The sequence below is a fragment of the Varroa jacobsoni genome, unplaced genomic scaffold (genome assembly GCF_002532875.2).
Source record: "Varroa jacobsoni isolate VJ856 unplaced genomic scaffold, vjacob_1.0 scaffold_986, whole genome shotgun sequence".
NCBI lineage: Eukaryota > Metazoa > Arthropoda > Arachnida > Mesostigmata > Varroidae > Varroa > Varroa jacobsoni.
The window spans coordinates 91835-113936 of NW_019213888.1; the positions used below are offsets into that span (position 1 = coordinate 91835).

Below are 22102 nucleotides of genomic sequence, written 5' to 3' on the forward strand. Positions count from 1 at the left end.
AGCTTCATTTTATGCTGCAATGCAATGCTGCAAATAAAGATACTCGTTGCTCGGGAAAACTTATTTCAACCCTAATACACCTTCATTGAATCCTAGAGGGAATATACAGTTGAATCATGATAATATCATTATCCAGTTGATATGCGGCCAGCATTTTTCGAACTCATCAAAGAGCGTGTAAACTAAACTAAACTTGCGCACTTATCTATACATTTGGAAAGTTACGCAGTCTATGGACAATTCAACAAAGGCTAACGGTAACTTTCTGCTTAATTAATATATACATACATATTTGGAAATAGCGTATATTCAAAAAAGGAAAAAGAAGTTGAGCAAATGTATTTTAAAAACTTCGGTTAAAATTTTGGACCACCGCTGCTATTTTACCTTTCTCACACTTATTTATAGAACAAAGAATGAAAGCAAGTTACAAGGAGGGTAGTTTTTAAAATGTAAAACTTAAACTACTTTCTCGCAGGATCGCGGAACACAGAACATGCTATAAGTTGTTTTTCTGATTTTCAAGCAATGAGCATTAATACAACTGCGTTGATCATTCTAGCATGTAAATAATAATAGAGGAAGGTGACCTCGAAATTATGAATCTTTTGAAATACTGCGGGGATCTCATATGCAAATTTCTACTTTTAACACTCGACAAAAAAATCTCTTGTTCTCATAATAATTACTATTTATTATGACGTATGACTACCTCCATATTATGCCAAACGAGTTATCGCATCCATTATATACCCTTCATTTTTCCTCACAAACCGTTAGAAACAGCTGCTGTCCTAAATATCGCCCATATCAGACGTCGTAGCCTTTAAAGTTTTTTGCTATATTTTTCAGATTCCCTGCTAATAGGCCCTATGATCTTCATTACAATTGGGCAGCAAAAAGGTATCTATCATTAAAACCGATCTACTCCCGCATTTTCTTTGCAACACGGCGTTCGATTACCCATCTTGTAGTCGAGGCGTCGTGATCAACCTAGGTACGAATCAATGAAACAGGTGCGCTCTATTCGAAGAATTTGCTTTAAGCCTAATGATATATTTACATGATTTCAATGTCGAAATGTGTCAAAAACTCCTTCCCTGTAGAATGCCTTCCGTGTGATCGTACGTAGCTATGCATCTTTCGTAGGCCAACTTAAGGCATGCAAATTTAATCGTTGCTGTCCACCGCGACGCCACAAACGGCGTTTTCGATCCTAACAAAGTGAAGTTATGGAAAGCGGACAGCCCTGAGCCAATCACCACTGAAAGGGGTCGTATAATACTATAAATACTTGTTGCCCTACATATATATATATATATGTCTTTTTTGTAACAGGTCAAATATTATGATAATGTTTGAATAAATACTGCGTCTACAGATATATAAGCACAAAGCGAGTGGTTATGCAGTTCTCGTTTTTGGCACATAGCAACAGGACTCAGTTGGTCTGTTTTATTTTGATGACTAGCGATATGGCCAGTCGTGAAAGAGTTGCTTAAACAGCTGGCTTCGACGAAGGAAAGCCTAAGCAACAAACGGCTCGCGATTATATGCTGGAGGAGTTGGCAGCACCGTCCAACTCGACGACGGGAATGCGGCTCGGACCTCACGACAAAGATGCCGATCTCGTGACGCATTAACGGTCGAACTATCGGTAGACAGCATTACCGCGAGAAGATTGAAAAGTAGACCGCTTGTTAGTTAGACGAGACGTCCTCTAAACGTTCTCTCGAGACGGTTCTGACCAAAGGAAATTAAAACCTGTATCTTAAGCGACAGCCAAAGCTTTGGTGTTTTCTGACCGTCATCAGGGTCATCCAACTTCACAAAGAACTGTCCGTCGCTTTACGACACAGTATCTAATTACTTATCTTATTATCTTACTTCATCGACAACGAATCGGCGAATCCACTGTAGGGGAAATGCGAGCAGAAACTCCGTTGGGAAACAACTGAGGTCACAATGAGTACTACTGTGAGAGCGGGATGTACGTCAAGAAAACGAAGCAAATACTGAATACGTGTTTGGCAATGGCGACTTTGATGAGTGGGCGTAGCCTAACAAAAACAACTCTATGGAGAAAAACTTTCATTTGGAAATATTCATTTTCGTATTTGACGCAGCAAAATTATCCTGACATCTTGACCGTACTAGCTGGCATCGTTGTTGGATGGACTTATTCCATATTAAATATGCAGGTGCCAAAAAAATTCCATCTTTCGGGTTTGCGAAACAAACCATTTATTTATTAATTGATTGTTATTATTAATCCGTAGAAAAGCAGTAAAACATTTTAATGTACGAATCGTTCGTAAATGCCCTATAGGCAGAACTCGCTATCATTACTTATGCTACGGGAGAATACCGTAGCAATGAAAATGGCATTTTTCCCAATACTAAAAGAAGTAATTCGTAGTTACTGCCACTTAAAGTGCCCATAAGAAAAGGTACTTCTCATGAGGTTCAAACTAAGTAACAGCACACGTCCGATTTCCAAAAAAATATAAAAAGTGTAGAATTAGAGTTTGTTCATGGAAAAAATACTAATCAGTAAATTAGATCCAAGGTATGAATATTTATGAAACAAAAACAATACTTGTCGCATCAATGACGACAACTGTGTGTAAAAAAAAACGACTGTTTTATGCCCATTGTTATTAATTATATAACAAATAATTTACTGAAGAAGTCTGCGTCGCGTCAAAATCAAGCTAGGGTTTATTTTATTTTCTAATGAATAGTACGTTTTGACAATGAAACCCGTGTACTATATATATACATATATAAGGAATTTTGCCAAGGATAATTTGAAAAGTTAAGGTACAGCAGTTTGCTAAAATGGGTTGCTAAAACCTTCAAGTGAGCAGCCCAGCCTGATAATACGCGTCGCATCACGAAAGCTGCTGAGGGAAAACCAAATTCGATTAACAGAAAAAGGTTGTAGTTCAAAATACGTCAAACGAAAACCTAGTTAATATAGCTGCGCGCTTGAAATAACAGGCGTTAACATGTTGTGTTGCTCGTAAAACTTTCATAAGATAATTTTACGTAGGAGAGAAAGCAAATTAGAGAATCTTCCGCTCGCAGCAGGTGTCACAGTTATTTGGTTTGAAACGAGTGCCGTAATCGAGCAGCTGAAGACACTACCTATGTGATAATGATAAGGAAGTCCATCATGACTGCTGACAGGCTGGGAAAAAGCCTGTGGTCGATTGAAAGTGACTAGTAGAAATAAGTAAGATAATGGAGACGAAATCATGTTCCTTGTTTCCCAAGCTTTCATATAAAATGACCATTTATTATAGCTGGTAACCTGGCAGAATCTGCAGTAGAACTTGATATGGTACTCATGGAGCTAGCGAAATGCTGAATGAAGTTTCGGTTCCGTACAAATATTGTATCTTGGCAAAACTAGAAGAGTCAATTGCATTGCTACGGTTCGGTAATATCAAACAAATACTAAATATAAACAGCCACTAACCATAATACACTTTGTACTGGCAAAATAGAGTAACATAATTATTTTCGAAGAGATTGGATTGAAATCTGCAGTAATTGTGGCCACCACGGTCAGCTAGTACTGGCTTAGAATCAAAACGCTTTATTGCCCTACAAGCCGGCCTTCTAGGATCGTTTTCGATATTTTTTATGTAACATCATTCGTCAGTGTACCTGCATATCAGCACATTTTATTCTGTAAGAGAGCATAAACCCTTTTTGGTCTCTCCTATTCATTCTCTCTTTCCCATTTTTGGATGATACCCTGTCAAAGCAACTCTCCCTTACGCCTATCCTTGCTCGTTTAATTAAATCTCTGACGAGAACATGATGTCTGGCGTAAAAGTACATTTAATTTTCAATCACAAAGTTTATGATCTAATTCTTATTTTGATCATCCTGATATAGTATTTATAGAAGTATTTATATTATTATCAACAGTAATTAATTTTACGAAAACTGATTTCCTTAACGTAGACTTGATATTTTTTTTATTTATGTTGACTTATGGAAGCGCAATGGAGTTATCATCAAACTCAGAACTTAAACTTAGTTTGCTCAGTTTTCGTTAAAGGTACTGTCTTATTTCAGCCGTGTAACCTGAAAAATTCTTCTATCTGACACATTAATATAAGACTGTCCTACTTTGCTATCGTGGCATCACCATTTAAGACAAGGGCGCTTCGAAACAACCACTCACGCAGTTTTAAGGCGATTACCGAGACATACTTAGTTCCTTCGGGCCATTTCAATGGATCACACTTCTTCATCAATCCCCTCCGTTGCAAAGGAGACTGTAATTGGACTCTGTAAGATATATGGACTGAAAGCTCAGCAAGGTGTGTCCTCTATTACACATGGTTTTGTAAATCTTGATCCCTAAATTGCCACAGCTCCGAAATCACACAGTCATATTAACGCCCTATTTTGTATTTTTATCTTTAGCATTCCTTAAACCTATATCTCTTTTATGCCATTTTCCTTCTATTAGGTAATACTACTGAGAGCATTGCCTTGGTCGAGTTTAGTTCCCTGCCCTCATTGTAATCTTTCATATACAAAAAAAACACTTGTAGTGTTTACTGCAGCACACCATTCAGAATATAACATCCATCCTATTTATACTATTCGTCAACATTTCTAATGGCGTTTGGGAGAATGTTAGTGTGTTGCCATGATAAAGATAATAAGTAAGCATACTGCCACGCTGGTTCAACTCCCAGCATTGGCAAAACATGTTTCGAGGAATATAAATAAAATTTAAGGTATTTAGTGAAAATAAAGAAACATTATTAAGGCTAGTAGCTGCTTGTGTGGTTGCCACGCCGTTTCATCAGTTTAATGCAGGAATCCCAAAACGCACTCCGATTAGACATTTAGTGAGGGCAGGTCATTGATGCAGTACCTAAAAGAAATTATTCCGAAAGCCTACTCACATCCTTCTTCTTCTTAAAAAGTTCTTAAAAACTTTCTCTGGTAGAAAATTAGACTGCCTATTATTATTTGTTGAACAGGAGATGATGATGTTTTAACTTCGCAGTAAAAGCCAGAACTTAGCCTTACAGTTTCGTTCCCTCTTCTTTTACCCTTTAGGAAAACATGTCACCTGCAAATCGCTGCAGGCCAGTGTTCTCCACGTAACTCTGTAAGGGACCTGCATCCTAGCCACTTTAGTGATTCACGATCCTAAACACTTGGAACTATCGCTATCTAAACGACGGGTGCGTTTGTAGTATTTATTGACGCCTGTACCCCTTGAGCTCTGATCAACTTAGCTTTGGAACACCGAAAGTATAAAGACTACAATCTTGCAGATTAAATTCGTTCGCTGATCTTCAATTGTTTCTGCTCTTCGCTGTTTAAATTTTGCAGCGTTTTGTGCTCGTGCATCATTATATTATGTTCAAAACAATTAAGGAATATACCTTAGAATTGTCCTAACCTTGCAGTCGCAGAGTTGGTTGATTTCTTATAATCTTTTTCGAACCCGTGGTATCTTGGCAACTTCGATGCACACGGTCGACACAGAGACAATTTTAAAAGACATTGGTGAAGTTTCAGAAATTACGGGCGCCCATAAAACTGGAAGAACCGGCAGCCAAACAATTTAAGTATGGACGGCGTACCAACGCGGTCGAAAGCTACTGTTCTGCCTGAATAAATCTAGAAACTTAATAAAGCGGTTGCATCACATCCGACAATTCCTAAACACCTCGTAGTGACAGCAATGTATGTCTCATGCGGAACTGCTCTGCTCGATGCCTGTCCTGCATGGCCAGAGAATAGCGGATGACAGGCAAAAACATTTCTTGGTATTATCCCGAACGATCCTTGAGAATTGAGCTCGTAGAAGGGAATTGCTAAAAAACCATTAGTACAAAGTACTTTTGGTAATACCTTCGACGCGTCACTCTGAGAGCTTGAAGCATGATGCCAGAAGCTCAACGCAGCTTCTGTGGGGAAAGTCAACAATGACTGCCTACGAAATCCTGCTTATCAAGAGAGGATCTGTCAAGTACAAGGGGCACGAAACAGTATATCTATGCTAAATTTGTCAATTTCAAGGCGACCTTCGACAGAGCACATAGAGATCAGATTTTATTCAAGCTCACCGAAGTAGAAATGCCTAACCAGTATTCTAAGCAATAGAACTACCTAGCGATATAAAAAGACATTCAGGAGCTACAATTTTCCAACAGGTTCCAAAAGTGGCTCAAAGCAATGGCCTCAGTCCTTTACTTCCTCAATCTTCCTAAGCGATCTCTCAAGCAGCATAATTAGTAAGCGCCAGTATCTAAGGGCAGATGTCCTATTCTGTGCCAATGATCTTGCGATTTATAGAACAGGTTGCTTAGAGGTCTAGCAAATATTTATCCGATTTCAATACTATGTAACGGAGAATGACCTAGAAATCAACTTTCACAAGGCTAAAGTTTTGGCCAGCTTTGAAGCTCCAAGAGGAAGCGACACTAGCAGTAAACAACATCTCATAGCTATGCTATTTTTTAAGCATTTATATTATTTACGTCTAACTCTATCGTGCTTTTAGGCCTACTGCACCGAGTCACATGTAACAGAACGCGTTGGGAAAACGCCGGTAGTAGGTGCTGGCATAGAAAGATCGTCACTCCTCTTTCTGAATAGGACAATTCTCCTTTTCAATATCAAGCCCGTTTTAACCGCCTTTAACGGCATCCAATTCATTTAGGAAAACGTCAATGAGGCTCAATTGTGCACCCTACAACAGGTAGAGGCTGCTTTTCACCTGCTTTTTCTTTGTCAAGCAATGGGCCTGCATGCATCCTGTTATAACCGTTACGTATATTTGGGCACGCCACTATTCTTTAACGGTCTCTAGCGCCAGTTTGGCCTATCAAAAACTCCCATCCACCTGGAATTTATCTGACAACGCAAGGGTAAATAGTCGACACAGTTTTTTTGGCGCTAGTGCTATGGCAGATTGCATATAGAGGGAATTATATAAAGAGAATCGACGTGTTAATCCGTTGCGTAGTATATGGTTCCATGATATTATGCGGGTTAATGAGATTCGTGAAACAACCAGAGACCCCGGCTGTGTCCGCTGCGTAGGTTCGATTCACCTACTACTACCTACTGTGTAGGTTCGAGATGTTATCTTTCTTTTGCTCCAATTCCATCAAATGAACTATTAGAATTTGAAGCTTATTATAGTTGCTGTACTGTAATATTTTGAGATGAAGTTCATTATCTGCAATGCAGAGATGCTATTTCAAAAAGAATTAATGGTAATAACCTTTGAAATCTGACGTATCTCTACTGCTTACCCATCGAATATGCTACAATATGGTAAATGTAAATAAATGCTCTAAGTTACCAGTAATTCGTTTCATGCACTCAGTGTTGTTGGGGTAAGTGCCTCCGGAAAGGTTGAACAGTGGTGAGTAGAATTCCCTTCGTTCCGGGTCTCCCACAGTAAAGTTAAAGCAGATTCGTGCCTTCTCCTCTTCGTCCATTTCACCGAATTTGTAGCCTTTCTGCTCTTTAGCTGTAATAATCAAACAAGAAAAAGGCCAAATTAGACCTATTTGGCCTATTTGCAGGTTGACTGCTATGCTGAAAATTGCGAACAATTCTTTAGTGGTAATTAAATTGCTAAGCGTTTGTGATATACATGCGTGCTTCTCAGGGCACATACGAATTAAAACTATAATGCATTAGCAGTAGTTAAAATATAATTAATTAAGTAGTAATTATTCGATCTCAGACGTCGAAGAAAATTAAAATAAATAATTTAATCAGTCAATTAATCCTCAAGTTAAATACACCTATACCATACTAGTTGACGATATATTATCTAGTTTAGTATCTCCACAAAAAAATCTTGGCTATAAAAATATCCGTTTCAGTGCCATAGTTGTGCAAAGTGTAATATAACATCTTCCTTGTTAAGCAATCAGTTTTGAGGATCCATATCGCTTCACTGGACTTCGTACGTATTTGGAGTCATCTGCGTAGCAGTGCGGGGGAATAAGGTCTTGCGAAACGTTGTTGAGATGTAGTCGATCACGACAAGTCCTTGTATCGCTTGATTGATCTGGTTGTATATGCAGCTTTCTATCAGTTCTCGACCAGAATTAGACAAGTTCGTTAGATGCGGCTTAATTAACGGGTCTTCACGGATCTTTGACTAGTGTTTTGTATATACGCATGTTGCCCACTTCTTATTCTGTAACGAGCCGATCTAAGTTTTTCAGATACTGTGCCATGGCTCCAGGTAATTTTGGTCAAATTGATGTGTGTTAAATTAGTGTGCTTGTTAGAAGTACTTAAGGAGATTTGTCGGTGATTGTCACCTGCTGCCGGTTATAAGAATCACGTGTTCTCTCTTAGACATTTAACGCTAGCAAAATATGCGATCCGATTACTTCCAAACAGGAGGGCTTTGCTAGCTTAACCGTTTAATCTTTGTGCATCTGCAGAAGTCCATATAGACTTGTTGTAGTCGCCCATTTATTCACCAATTCCTATCGAGTGTCGCAAAGATACCATACCCAGTGCAGAGATCGGCGTTGAGGTAATTTGGGAGAACAGGTGCATAGATATGAGTAAATAGTTTATGGAAACCGGAGCGGATTTTAGGAGTGGATCAAACAGGGAATCGTTTAATAATTTTGTAAATTGGATTTCATTAGAAATTGCTCTATCTAACATCGAGCTGGCCTCATCTAGATACAGAAAATTAAATTGTCCGTTTAGGCGTCCTTGTCGCGTTAATATGTAACCTTGTTTTTCATCACCTATTTATGTCAAAGCCTTTTGGGAGGTTTCTCTTTTCTGATCGTAATGTTAAGTTCAGAGCTTGCTCTTGGATAAGCATCATCATCATCATCACCATCATCATCATCTAGACGCGTGATACGCATGCTCCTTGCCTTTAGATACGTAGCTTAATTGAACGTGTGATGTGCTTTTTATGACCCAGGCGAGGTATTCCCTACTTTTACAGCTTAGCTTCCTTTTACTCAGGACCTCTAGTTGTTGTCTCCAGAGCACATCTTAGTAAACTAACTTGAAAGCTTTCCCACTTTTTCTAAATGATCCCAGTCACCATACGCTTGTGTAAAAATTACCTATTCGCTTAACTTACTCTAAATTATCGAGGCCAAAAGCTTGTGCTTTTTCGCGGATTAGCGTAGTGAGGTAGTGAGCTGGCGGAAAAATCGATGGATGCTGAATCAACCGATAGAAACGAGAATAATTTGTTGAGTTGTTTCTACAGAATTGCTCGAATTTAAACATCCATATTTTTTTTTAATTAAACAAGTGTTTCCTTTCAAAATCTCAGATGAGACATTCAAAGCTTATTTTGATCCGTGCGTCGAGCCGTCGAAATCAGTGCTCGTTGCTATAAAACAATGGTCACATAAAACCAAGTTTACAGATCATTTCGGCCAAGCTGTTAAATATCGCACTTGCTTCAGGGCGACATTACCATCTAACTGAGACAACATCCCATTAGTGATCTCAAAAACGAACTGCTATTCCTTGATGCTTTTAAGGTCTGTTTTTTAATGGAAGTGTGGGTAAAATCAGTAGCCTCGAATAAGGCTGTAGATAGTTTTGTACTAGAACAAATGCAAATTGAATGTTAGGTTAACAAGATCAAGTCGTACTACTGAATCTGGAAGCTCGTTCGTTTGGAATTCGTTGTACTAGTAAGAGTTTATATTGCCCCGAAGAAAGCGACGCGTAACTATTGGAATGGCCTAATTCAATCGTGTTCATGAAGGCGAAGGAAGAGAAGCTTTGTTGGCCGTGGAATCGGGCCTGCGGTCGCAGGCCACTCAGAAATTCACGAACATCGTTATCTTTACGGGGTTTTAAGTATACGTCAACGACAAATCGACATCGAACGTTTCATCTGTAGGAAGTCGCCTAAATGAATATGAACGTCAGCGAAATCGTTCGGAAACCGAGCGAGAACCCTCTTGTGCATAGTGTGACACATGCATGAGTTGGATCTGTGTGTCCAGCGCATATTTGGCCTCGTGACTGCGAAACGTCAGACAACACTGAAAGTCGTAGCAAAGTACCATTATGGCGAGTGGCGACCCGCATGACTTCCTGAAGCCAATTCTCTAGATTTGGAGCATCAAACATCAAGAAACTTCGACATCTCTGCTCGTAACGTCATACTAAAAGCGAATCCATGTAACTTGACAACGCTGACCTTCTCTTCATTTCGCAGTCAATATTGTTCCACCAGGAAGGTGTCAACCGTACTGCTATGAAATTAGAATAATAATCAGGTATTAGCTAACAACTGATAGCAGGTTAGTCGCAGCGTCTTTCAGGGGCCCTCGGGAATAGAAATATATTGTTTTCACAACATATAATTTGTATTCTCACAGTGAGTTTCACTCACTTTACAAATTGGTCGAAGTAGATATTCAAGTAGCAATAAAACATTTTTGATTTTAGTTTTTTCTGGAGCGTATTAGCAGGTGCAAAGAAGGCTTAAAACGGTTGCCTCTCTGAATACCTCTCTGAATAATAGAAAGGGTAGGGTGAGTGCCAAATATGCCCTTATGATCGCGTTGAGCTCGAACCAAGTGTAGTTGGACGGTTTCTTGTCATGTAGCCAGGATATCATTGTGCTTGGACTCTGCTCAGAATGTGGAACAGACCTAACACAATATCAGTATTAGATTATTATTATCAATAGGCTTCCAACTGGTGTTTAAATGGGCTTGCGTGCGGCATCGCAGCAAAAAATACTGATGACTTGCCAAATAGGACGTAGGGCAAGGATCGATGTCTCGTTTGTTATTGATATGCACAGAATATAATTATGGCATTAATTTTAGGGTTGTTGAACGTATTCGATTCGGCGAAGCGTGCCGTGTCGATATCGCATAGATTTTACGAAGGCCACTGAGATTTTTTGACATGAAAATTCTAATCTTGTTTTCGTAGGTTTGCACGATAAGCATTGGTAAGGATTACTTATTTCGATAGTGATCTGTTTCTAAGGGCTGATAATTTCATGAAAAATTATCCTCTCTGCCAGTTCATTGAAAAAATTATGTCAATATGACACGACGAAATTTCCATTTGCATAGATTCGTCTTCTCCAGGAAACATTTATAGAACCCTTTTGTATAGACAATATAATGTAGTTACATGTATACTGTACCATAATAAACAGTATGCCCGCGAATAGCGCCCGTCGCTCACCAGTATATAGTTGAAGGTCTTCTGTGACTATAGTAGTGCAGGCATAAAACGTAATTCAGTCTGTTTTCTCGAAAGTAGGCCTCTAGAAGTTTCCTGCGGACCTAGCAGTAAACATTTCGAAAAATCATTATATTACTAAATTATTGTTAAAAAAAACATCTTACAGTGAAACTCCGTTGCGCTATGCAAAACCCGTAGTTGCAAATCGATTCATTTGAACGGAAGATCTCCTGTAAAGCAACTTTTCATTGTTGTACAAACAAATGGACATTAAGTCTTAGTAATGCACTTAACGAATCCACAGGCTTCATTCTACGTCTGCTTTGCCGTTAAAACATCTTATTCTACCTATATGAGTAGAATAATTTCTTACCTATTTTTATCTAGAAATAAGTAATTCTAATTTTACTATAAATAAAGTCGATGTCAACTTGAAATTTGTTTGAACGATCAGTACCTTCGTGGCCCTCAAAAGAATCGTCCGGTACGTTGCAGACTTCATTTTGTGACGTTTTTACATTGAACCGGAAGATACATTTTTGCTGATAATATAGAGGCAGCAACGGAGGTTGGAGTGAATTGGACTTCCAGCTCCGCTCCTATAAGCCATACAGAGTTAAACTGCAAGTATAATCATTTTTACTCAGATTTCTCTCTTACTAATCGCAGAATCTTGCAGCTCGGTATCCGTGTCGTTGCTTTCTCTAAGAAAAACTGTGATGCTCTGGGAATTTCGAGTGCGACTAAGAGCAACGTATAACGTCTAAATACAGATTGTTGGAGAAGACCGAGAAAGTCTTCCATTGTTTGTCTTCGTGCTTTCCGTATTGACGTACTTCTCTGCCATAGGATTTCAGCGCCTTCTAAAAGATGCTGATCTTTCAAAGCATAAAAATGCTGCCTCAAGTGTACCCTTAGTAATTTTGGTGACAATAGGATGATTGTATAAATCATAGATGAGGGAAGGTTTCGTTTTCGAATTGGGATGATTGGTGAATTTTTTCCTTAGTTGAAATGGCAGTCTAGATATTTCTGGACTGTTGAAGAGGTCTCTGGAGAGATGTGTTGCGTCGGTATCATTCGTAAGTCACTGAACGACCGAAATCTTTTCAGATTTCGAAAGTCTTCGAGTAATTCGAGCGTAGCGCCAGGCTTTGAGTTGACAGAATCTATATAAACGATCAACATATTTTAACGTTGAAATAACAATTGAAAACCTTTGAAATTGACGTATGTGGGCGTTAGTTTTATTCACAGACAGTAAGGTCAATATACGGCTTCGGGTACCTTTTAAGCATTGGTTCTTTTTCATATGGCTATAGATCGTGTGTTTGAATAATAATTTGTGTAGTTCATCTACAGTTGGATTTCAGCTTGCTACTAAAAGTCGTAAATGACGAGGACTGGACGTCTAACGACCAGTATGTTGTCGGCGGGCGGAACGACATGTCGTTGGCCGGTTGAAATCACAAATATTTATTAGAAAAATACACCATCCACCAGCGAGCCTGTCGTCATATGATTCGGGAAAATCATACTTGGCAAATAGTTACCAATATTGAAGACAAGATGAATCCGATTAGCGGAAACGGGGGCCACAACATCAGCTCATGCTCAAAGTATCATTTAAAAAGGCGCCAGGGTGATAATGGTAAAATCATCAGATGATTTATTTGCTTCGCACAACCGTTCGTTATCATAAGCCAAACAATATCTGCCCTCTTAAATTCTATAGATTATCATGTTCCTTATATCAAAGAAGGTTACTATCAGGAATAACAAAGGTTGTATCAAATGATATATTATTATTATTATTAGCTCATTTATTTACTGGAAATATTGATTCATATTCATTAAACCATAGAACAGGCATATATTGAAGCAGAAAAATTGAAGCGATACAAATAATGCTGCAATATGAAAGAAAATTATTCTCAAAGCCTATTCAAGGTGGTAACTAAAAGAACTTCAAGGTACTAAACCAGTAGCTGATATAAAACTTGTTTGAGACGGAGATTTGTTGTAAAAAAGTCCTAGTTAGGTATACGATAATATCTTTTGAATCCTCGCATTTTTCCGCCATTCACTGGCATGCTTGCGATACAAACTTTTCACAATTGAGCACCTTCCCAATACTTAGCTCATTACTGTTTTAACCTGTGATCCCCCCGCAAAAAAATATTGTATCGTTAGGAGTAGCATTTGTTCATGAAATGAGTGCGGGTGCCGGGTGTGAAGTTCCGCACACGATTCAGTTTTTCAGCATTTTTAAGTGAACGCACTACAGAGCCACTAAGAATCGGAGCTGCCACACGCTTCTGAAAAACGGAGAAGAGCTGGGATATCGTGTAACTCTCGGAAAAGTCAGTGCGAACACCAGGTGTATCTAAGGTTTGGTGCAAGCGAGTCTGATTACACACGGACATCTGCAGCTGCTCCCTTTGAGAAAAAGCTACTGAGACTAGGCCAAGATCTAAACGCTTTCTAGCATAGGTAAACAAGAAGCTATTTAGAAATAAACTAGCATTAACTGAAAAGGAGAATATTTAATTTGGTGAGAGAAAAATTATAGTATTTTAATTTTGATATAATCAAGAAAAGCATTTAGAATTATTAGAAATCTAATATACCTTATTTTTTTTTTTTACAATTAAAAGGTTTTCGGTAATTTGACCCATTTAAAAGATCGTGACCTAATGTCAACCTTTACGCAGCACTCAAGGGCTGCAAGGACCTCCAATCGGCAAACTACTGGCATTCATAATAAGTCGTCCGTGCTCCCTTAAAAAACGAGTAACCATAACGGAACACTTTATTTTTGAACAAATGGGCAGGCAGAATGCAGCGCAAAGGTTAAGCGTACCAAAGGAACAAGACCACCACTAATGCCCACATAAATCGAATGCTGTCTACGTTATCGACGTGCAACGGCCAAGAAACTTCACAACTGGATACGTGCCAGACCGGCACATAAATGCGGTGTCCTTCCTCTTTCGTTTACGGATATAGAATCTGAGTAGATAATCAAGGGGGCGTGTCGGAGGTTTGGTGAAGACGTCGGTGACGAACGGAGCATACACTTACATAAACCTGGTCAAATATTTCTACTTTAGGCTAGAAGTATTTCTCACTCAAGAATATATTTAAGCACAAATGCTCCCGATGCAAAAATAGTTGTTTATTCTATCCCAGTACTGCATACGGAATACAGATTAGCAAACGGCTCTTTAAAGAGCTCTTACAAAACTTTTACATTCTCGAAATGTATACGAACGCAATCAACGATGTTATTAGAAGCTTAAGCATGAAGACGACACGCTTTAGAAAAATGACTAGCACCGTCACTCAGAATATTACAAAGTTCATGTGTGTAAAGCTCAACAACTACAATAGTAGCCACGGTGACAATCGCCATAGCAATAACATGACCTTAAAACTAACCAAAGCAGCAAAAAGCACGCGATATAATGAGCCGCAAGCCATGAACCAACAATTCGATAAGGCCGTGTAAGTCACTCGCCAAGTAGAGAATATGAAACGTCGCACCGGCAGACAGATTCTTCACACTAGAATGTGGTAAACAACAGAAAAAAGAAAATTTGTTCTGCAAAACCGATAAGATATATGAGGTAGAACATCACGTACTGCCGAAGGACACTTTTTACGCTCTAATCATCTGAATGATCTGGAAAAGCGCTAACAGGACAAAGGAATGTTGCAAAGAACGCCAGACGTACCGACCGACTTAGCGGCCGCCAAACAAATTTAACCATAGTGCAGTGGGATAGTGAAAGGGCAAAAAAAGTTCCTCTTATCGGTATTGATGTGCTAGTTCCCTGAAAGACCTGCACAATGTCAAAAAGTGAGCGCGTTCTACAGCGTGCAGGCCCCGGCCCAACTTGCCTTTGCACCAAGGCGCCCTAGTGGCGAATTTTGTGTTCTACAAGCAGACATAGGCGACAGACAGGGCTTCTTCTATCTGAGGGACCATGATCACAAATTTTTGTCTTGGCATAATCGCTTGTCAGGTTTGTCGCAAATCGGGACAGGACTTAGATGATTGCACCGATCACCAGCTGCTTTCAGTTGTTCTAGCAACAAATTATAACTTTGTTGGTCCGTGAGTCAAAGCCATAATTGGACCAATCGCACAAGTGACACACGAACACCGACGTTTGAAAATCACAGGGGCGAATCTCTCAGCAGCCGAATCGAATTTCAGGGCGCACAGGCTCTCTAAGGAATGGCGAGCTTAAGTGGCACATTTCAACTGAAACAACTAAGTCTGTTGTTTAGTGCTTCCGAAAAACATGGACGAATTCAAACTAGTATACATCTTATCAGAACGGTCCTTGATCTGGAAAAGGACCCATATAGGCGGCTACGTACTTACACTGAAGAAGATCGTGATAACTGCCACAGTGTCTCCGCTGGACCGATTTGCTAAGGCATGGTTCAATTACATGTGCAAAACCGTAAGGTATGGCATCTGGCAGCTAGAGCCCCGGTGTCACCGCGTGGTATCAACTTACGGAACTACACAGTATACACATTGTGTAAGATCGCTAGTGTTAGGGCTTAGCGGACCAAGACTCCATCTGAAACGGGCATCTTCAACAAGCTACTTTTTTAGTACGTCGCTAAATGATTTTAGTAAATGCATGCCTGAAGAAAGCCATGTTCCGGTTAAGTAGCAAAAAGTTCACTGTCTGCGACGCCGAAAGGGAAATACGATCCTAAAGGGCTCTTAAGCTAGCAAGGCACTGTAACTAAAAGCTGTTATAAATGACTATCATAGTTCCTCATGGATTGCCTCTAGCATTTGCCTAATCTCGTAGACATTACCCAGCACGACTTCGAGCATCGGCATTCTGTTTTCGCAGACAGTGAAATTCTTCTAATAGACGTCCAGCGTGTATATGTGTAGTATTTTTCGGCTTCTGATCTGCATTCGCCACGAGCTCGGGCCGGTATACCTTTGAACATGTTGGGTTTTCTGTAATTATACTTCGAATAACGGAGTAACTATCGGAGGCGATGTAAGACAACGTAATCCTGTGGAACAAAATAGATGTGTTATCCAGGATGATTACGTCGGTTTATAGCAACTTGCCCAGTGAAATTAAGAGTAATCAGTTGCTTTGAACCATATGTAGACGACGTTCGGTCGTATGCCACTAGCCGATATCATCTTTTACAAGCCTCAGCAACTTTAAAGCTCCATGTAACTGATGTAAGGTTTAATGTTAACAGTAATGAAAACCGTAGCGGTGGTGAAGTCCGCTGGCTGTAGCAAACTCGCTTTTGTTCGGTAAAAACTCAATTCCGCACGTTAATTACTTCACTGATACAAGAATTACGATAACACTTAGCGAACGTGCTTTTGACGAGCATATGTCTTAGAAAACACATAAGCGATCAACGACAATGATAAATGATTCAAGCAAGCTTTCGTTCAAAAGGCGCTTACTTCGATCTAATGCTCTCGGCGAAATGTCCCCTTGGGTGTCGTTTGATTACAGCTGGTATGGAACGATCAATCAACTATGTCCATTTGATTGGATAAAGCTGGACTTTTTCATACGTGTTCATGCCTTAGCAGGAAACAGACTTGTCTGCTCTGTTACGCTAACGTATTGAAGGAATGAACTCGTACTCATTCGTTTTTCAGCGTACTGTGGTCATGCAGTGAACGCAGTATGTGGAAGCAGTGATTCTTGCACAAGACTGCAATCCTACAAACTTTATAAGAGCACGTAAGAAATTGCCGATAGTTTTTCAGACGTGTGCAGCAAGGCTTCATAGTATAAGAGTACAGTTTAACGTATAATAAAATCTGCTTAAATTTTGCTTAGAAGAAAGAAGAGATTTGCGTAACTATACCAATTTGTACATAGGTGCACTCTTCTGGCGAAGACACCGACGGGCAGAATGACCAAATGTTAGAAAACGGTCTCAACTAGGCAGAACGCGATTATTTATTTAATGACAGAAGTAACAGGAAGGATAAATGCATTTGCATTATTGGCTCTTTATCTCGAGAACCACAGAATGCCAAGGAAGAGGTAGCAGCCCTGTACGTCAAAAGACGAAATGGATTCTCTGGACCTTACAACAGCTGCTGTCTGCGGATGCGATCTCATCAAACGGAATAACAGGTCAAATCTGAATTTTCGGCTGAGGATTCTGTTTTGTGCTACCAGTGCAGCCTCTCGTTTGACTATTCCGAACACACGGGACATAATAGAAAACGGCATTTCCAGGCCACTTACGCGCGATCAGAATTTTTGAGACGCCTATCGGGGGTTTTTCTTCGCCACGTTCAAATGATGTATGATGTCGATCTGTCACTGCAAGCTGTCTACAAGACAATACGTGAGGTGAAATGGAAAAGGATTATTTTTCTTCAACTTTTTTTTTTACGAAACCTATTCGAGTCAACAGCATTAAGACTATCGAGCGCGCTCAGGCTCATACTTGAAAGATGTGACCCCAGTTTGTGACACTACTAAGGCCATGTAATTCTCGCATACTGGAGCGAAGTATCTAGACTGGAGTTATCGTAAGTGCAGAGCATCATAAGCTTGTTTCCAGAATCACAGTATAAGAAAGCCTAACTCAAAGCCTATTGTCTGATGCGCCTTTATGACCATAACTGCGGTCTGCGGGTAATGTGATATATAACGATTTCGCATGGAGTTTTTGACACGATGCCGCACGAATTGCTTGTTTCGGTTTTGCAGCAGAAAGGTGGCGTGCCAAAGCTGACTATATGAATATCAAGCGTTCTGAGATTGATGGTCTATGGATGTCATGCGATAATAGGATGTCGTCAAGAAACCCTGCTATAGTTTACTCTTCATGTTCTTCATCCACCCATTTAACAAACGATGTGGACTCTTTGTTTTTATCAGAAAAAACCAGCAGTGTCTACGGAAATAATTAGAGGAATTCTGCAAACGAGCAAAGAAGATAGAATCCGAACTCTTAGCTCACAAGTGCAACCTCCTCAATCGACTTCCTAATTGAAAGATACAGTTACACACTGAAGAGATATTATTTTGCCGCAGTAAACTCAATACAACTGCATTTGTCGCGATCTCGTGCGACATGACGTCAAGGTCCTAACCCTAACCCTGGCTTTTCAGATGAATTATTCGATACTATTGCTATTTCGATGATGTCTTCGGTCAAGGCAATAACCAGAAATAATAAACTTACAAATATAAATGTGGAGAAAGTTAAGCGCGTGAAATTAAATTTAACATACAAAAAGGAATCGATAATTATATAGTTTTGACGTACATGATTTCACTAACTCTAATGAGAAATTTGTTCTCTATTACATCATATTAAGAAGTATGTACTAATAGAAGTTCTATGGGCCCTTGCACCTTGTCTTTGCTTGCAGATACTTTTTATTACTGTAAATAGACAACTAGAGTTTTCCCTCTTGCAAATATATTATTAGAGATTATTATAGAAATACCCATAGCGATTGTCTGCAAGGTCTACTCTTGATATTTTGTCCGGCCGTGGAGCTCTTTTTGGCAATATATGGCAAACATATAAGGATGAACATTACATTTCTGCTTGGTATCAACAAAAGGTAAACGAAGTTTCTTTAACTTGAAGTCCACAACTAAAAGGCTTGTTTAAGTAAAACTATTTTATTCAGTAGATGTAACCATGCAACGCTTTAGCTCCCTTATAGTAATGATGATGATTGCACTTCTGCCTCGACAAACGACATTCAATCACTGTGCGATAAACGAGATCTATTTATGCCAACGAGAAAATCCGTGCTCGTAAGCAGACAAAATACCGGAAGTGAGTGCAATTGTAAATAAACGACCGAATCGCTTGAGCCAGAGACTAAAGAGGAATAATGGTAGATGTAAACAACCACAGCTGCCGCGAGCAACAAAGTAAAGAACAACAAATTCAATTGACTTCTTGATTTATAAAATCGACAATAGAAAAACGGGCCGGTCAGCAGTCTACCGATCAGCAGGCCTATGCTCACCTGGACTCGGCAAAAGCAATAATACGCTCCTTGTGGATTGCGCGGTCCTTAGAGCAACTTAAGGCAATAGCAAAATCATCGAGGTGGGATGATTATATGAGCTCTAAGAAATACTGGGGAGCGCTAAAAGCTCTATCTGGCTTATTGAAAGATAATTATGCCTACCAAAAGATCGGTTCGTCTAATAAAAGTCGAGACATGGGATTAAGTACCTTTATTTCATCGGAAGACATGATGTGTACAAGAAAAATAGCATTAAAACCGTATCCCGTATGCTCAGATTAGTTGGGAACATTTATATAGTACGAAGAAGGTGATGACCCAAAAACAGACATGGTGGACTTTGTAAATATCGTCTATAGCTAAATTGCTATGAAATTGGCGTTTGTGACTAAAAGTTCCACAGAACTCTTAAGATAAAGCATACAAAATTTTGAGAATTTTAAATGAAATCGTCACTACCTCTGTTCCGCATTGCAAGATCGTAACTTTAGCCCTTTTTTATTCACGTAAATCGACGTCACAATCGACTCGACGTTTCAGAAAATGCCGGACGAATTCAGTACATAGGATTTAGTGCAAGTTTAATGCGGCGACGATGTCTGCTAGAGTAAAATCGTATAAGTTCCAAGTCTAGGCTAGGCCCGAACAGGATCTTTAGCCAAACGTGTGAGATGAAAGGGCGAGTTTTATAAGCTCGTGGTAGGTGTTTGGAAGAAAGCGAGAGTGTTCTATGGTTCGTTTAAATAACTATTTGGCAAATATGCATGTTCTTTCACCTTCGCCCGATTAAGTTATAATAACTTTTAGGTAGATATATAACAAGCCAATGATATTTATACGCTAAATTAGATATACTAACAGATACGGAGGACTGAGCGATGATTCTGGACGTAAGATCCGCGAGCATCTTGAAGCTTTGCCAATAATACGTTTAAAAAGAAGGATCATCTGTATAATCTGTTCCTTAAGTATGATTTACAAAATCGGTTGGTATACCGAACATGATATGGATCTTACTTGCACTTAATTGAGGAATAAATATGGATTCAAAAAATAAGATACCAACTTCTCTTATATAGAACAAGATTCTGGAAAGAGTGATCATCACGCAAACAGAAAATTCTAAAATACAAAAACAATTCACGTGGAAGAGGAAACGAAGGAGTAAAGCAAATTTACTTTTACTATTTAGTCAACCACTTGGCCCCATAGACTGGCTCCTATATAGGTACAGTATACAATGATCTAAAAACCTGTTTGTAAACCAGCATAACTTCTAGACCTAGTCAGCCAAAATACGTTTAAGAGATTAACGGTGCATAGGTATGAGGTAGTGCGCACTAAAGCACTGACTAATCCTATAAATAAGCTTATTGTAATTAAAAATCTTGGAGGTAGATTTGAGTAGTAAATAGTCCAATGCAGGTTCCATAGGTGTTTATATTAAGTTGTATAAATCATAAGCCGTTCTACAATTATAGTACCAACTTGTCCTTCCAGGAATGATATAATGAAGGCTGTTACATAGGGTTGAATTTAGATGTGGTACGTGTCAAAGACTTACCCCATAGCGACTACAAAATGGAGTCAGGATTTGTAATACTAAATTATATCACTTGTTAGACTTGTTGTGACCGGCGTAACCGGGAGTGGGTGCAGGAAATCATAAAAGCACCTTTAATGGGCGGTTATCCCAATAGAATACCAAGTTAAACATACCATTAGTGCTGTCCACCAGCTTTCTTAATGTAACCTGCCGTCCTCAGAGCCATTTACGTACATGGCACAGCCTCATAGGTTCTTACGTTGCCAAAATCAAGCCCCGGACTTGTTCTAGACAAACTCGCCGTGGCAATATCCTTGAAGCAAGGTGCTCAGTGTTAGGAAACTTCGTACTGCGAGCCCCTAAAGCGGCAGGCGCGCGACACATTTTTAGCACGATTGTCTGCCACAGGAGAGATTCACCAGGTTCGCGGGTAACGGTACACTGTCCATACCTTACAAACGAAGTAGTGCTAGCAATCTGCTCACACTAGTAATACCTTGTGTTCAAAAAGCGAGTAGGCTCATATAGTTTATAACTTCTCCAGCTGTCTCAACCACTTTATATGCGGAGTATTCTATATGCCCGGACTTGAAAACAGTGTATCAGAATATTTACATAAAAATGAATAAGAAGTAACTAGGAATCTACACACCATAACGGAATGGAAAATTGCTTAGGCCAACATATGGTGGTTGCAGGTCCGGTAACATCCATTCAGTATAATACTAAGGATGCTACATTTCACGAAGCACCATGCGGCGGATTCTCATGAAGGATTCATGTCTTCACACTCCCAAAATCTAGTTGATTCAACAACTTAAGGCTAAAGATTACGCACAGCGAGGAGCTCGTCAATTGACTTGTTGAATGATGACAACAAGAGCAGCAACAAAAACAACAAGTGAACGGTAAGTTTTCTAACAAAATCATCTTCAACAATGAGGCTTATTTTGATGTTAATGGTTTCGTAAACAAGCTAATGAGTTGCATTGGAAGAACCGATAATCCATATGTGTTTTATGAAAACAGAATGTATACCAAATGTGTTATTGTTTGTTGCGGATATTGGACTGGAGTCATTGTGGAATAGCCCATCTTCAGAAACCTTGCCGGACGTGTAGAAACAGTCAATGGTGAGCTGTATCCGCGTACCATAATCCAATTTTTCATGCGTCAAAACATGCGGTTCTAACACCACATCACATAGAAATGGTATTACCAGACCTTCTTTGGTCGTGCAGGACTTGCCGGAATTGGCCTGATAATCGACTCTGTTCACCAATGTATTATCGTTTATTCGAGATTAA

At 39.4% G+C, this 22102-nt stretch overlaps 1 protein-coding gene across 1 annotated transcript in view; it reads right to left on the minus strand.

The window, feature by feature from the left end:
* Neto (Neuropilin and tolloid-like) overlaps window positions 1–22102 on the minus strand; it is a 59730-nt gene that overhangs the window by 21383 nt on the left and 16245 nt on the right. The window contains exon 2 of the mRNA XM_022842359.2: window positions 7358–7528. Coding sequence (XP_022698094.1) covers window positions 7358–7528 — 171 coding nt within the window. The remainder of the gene's footprint in view (window positions 1–7357; window positions 7529–22102) is intronic.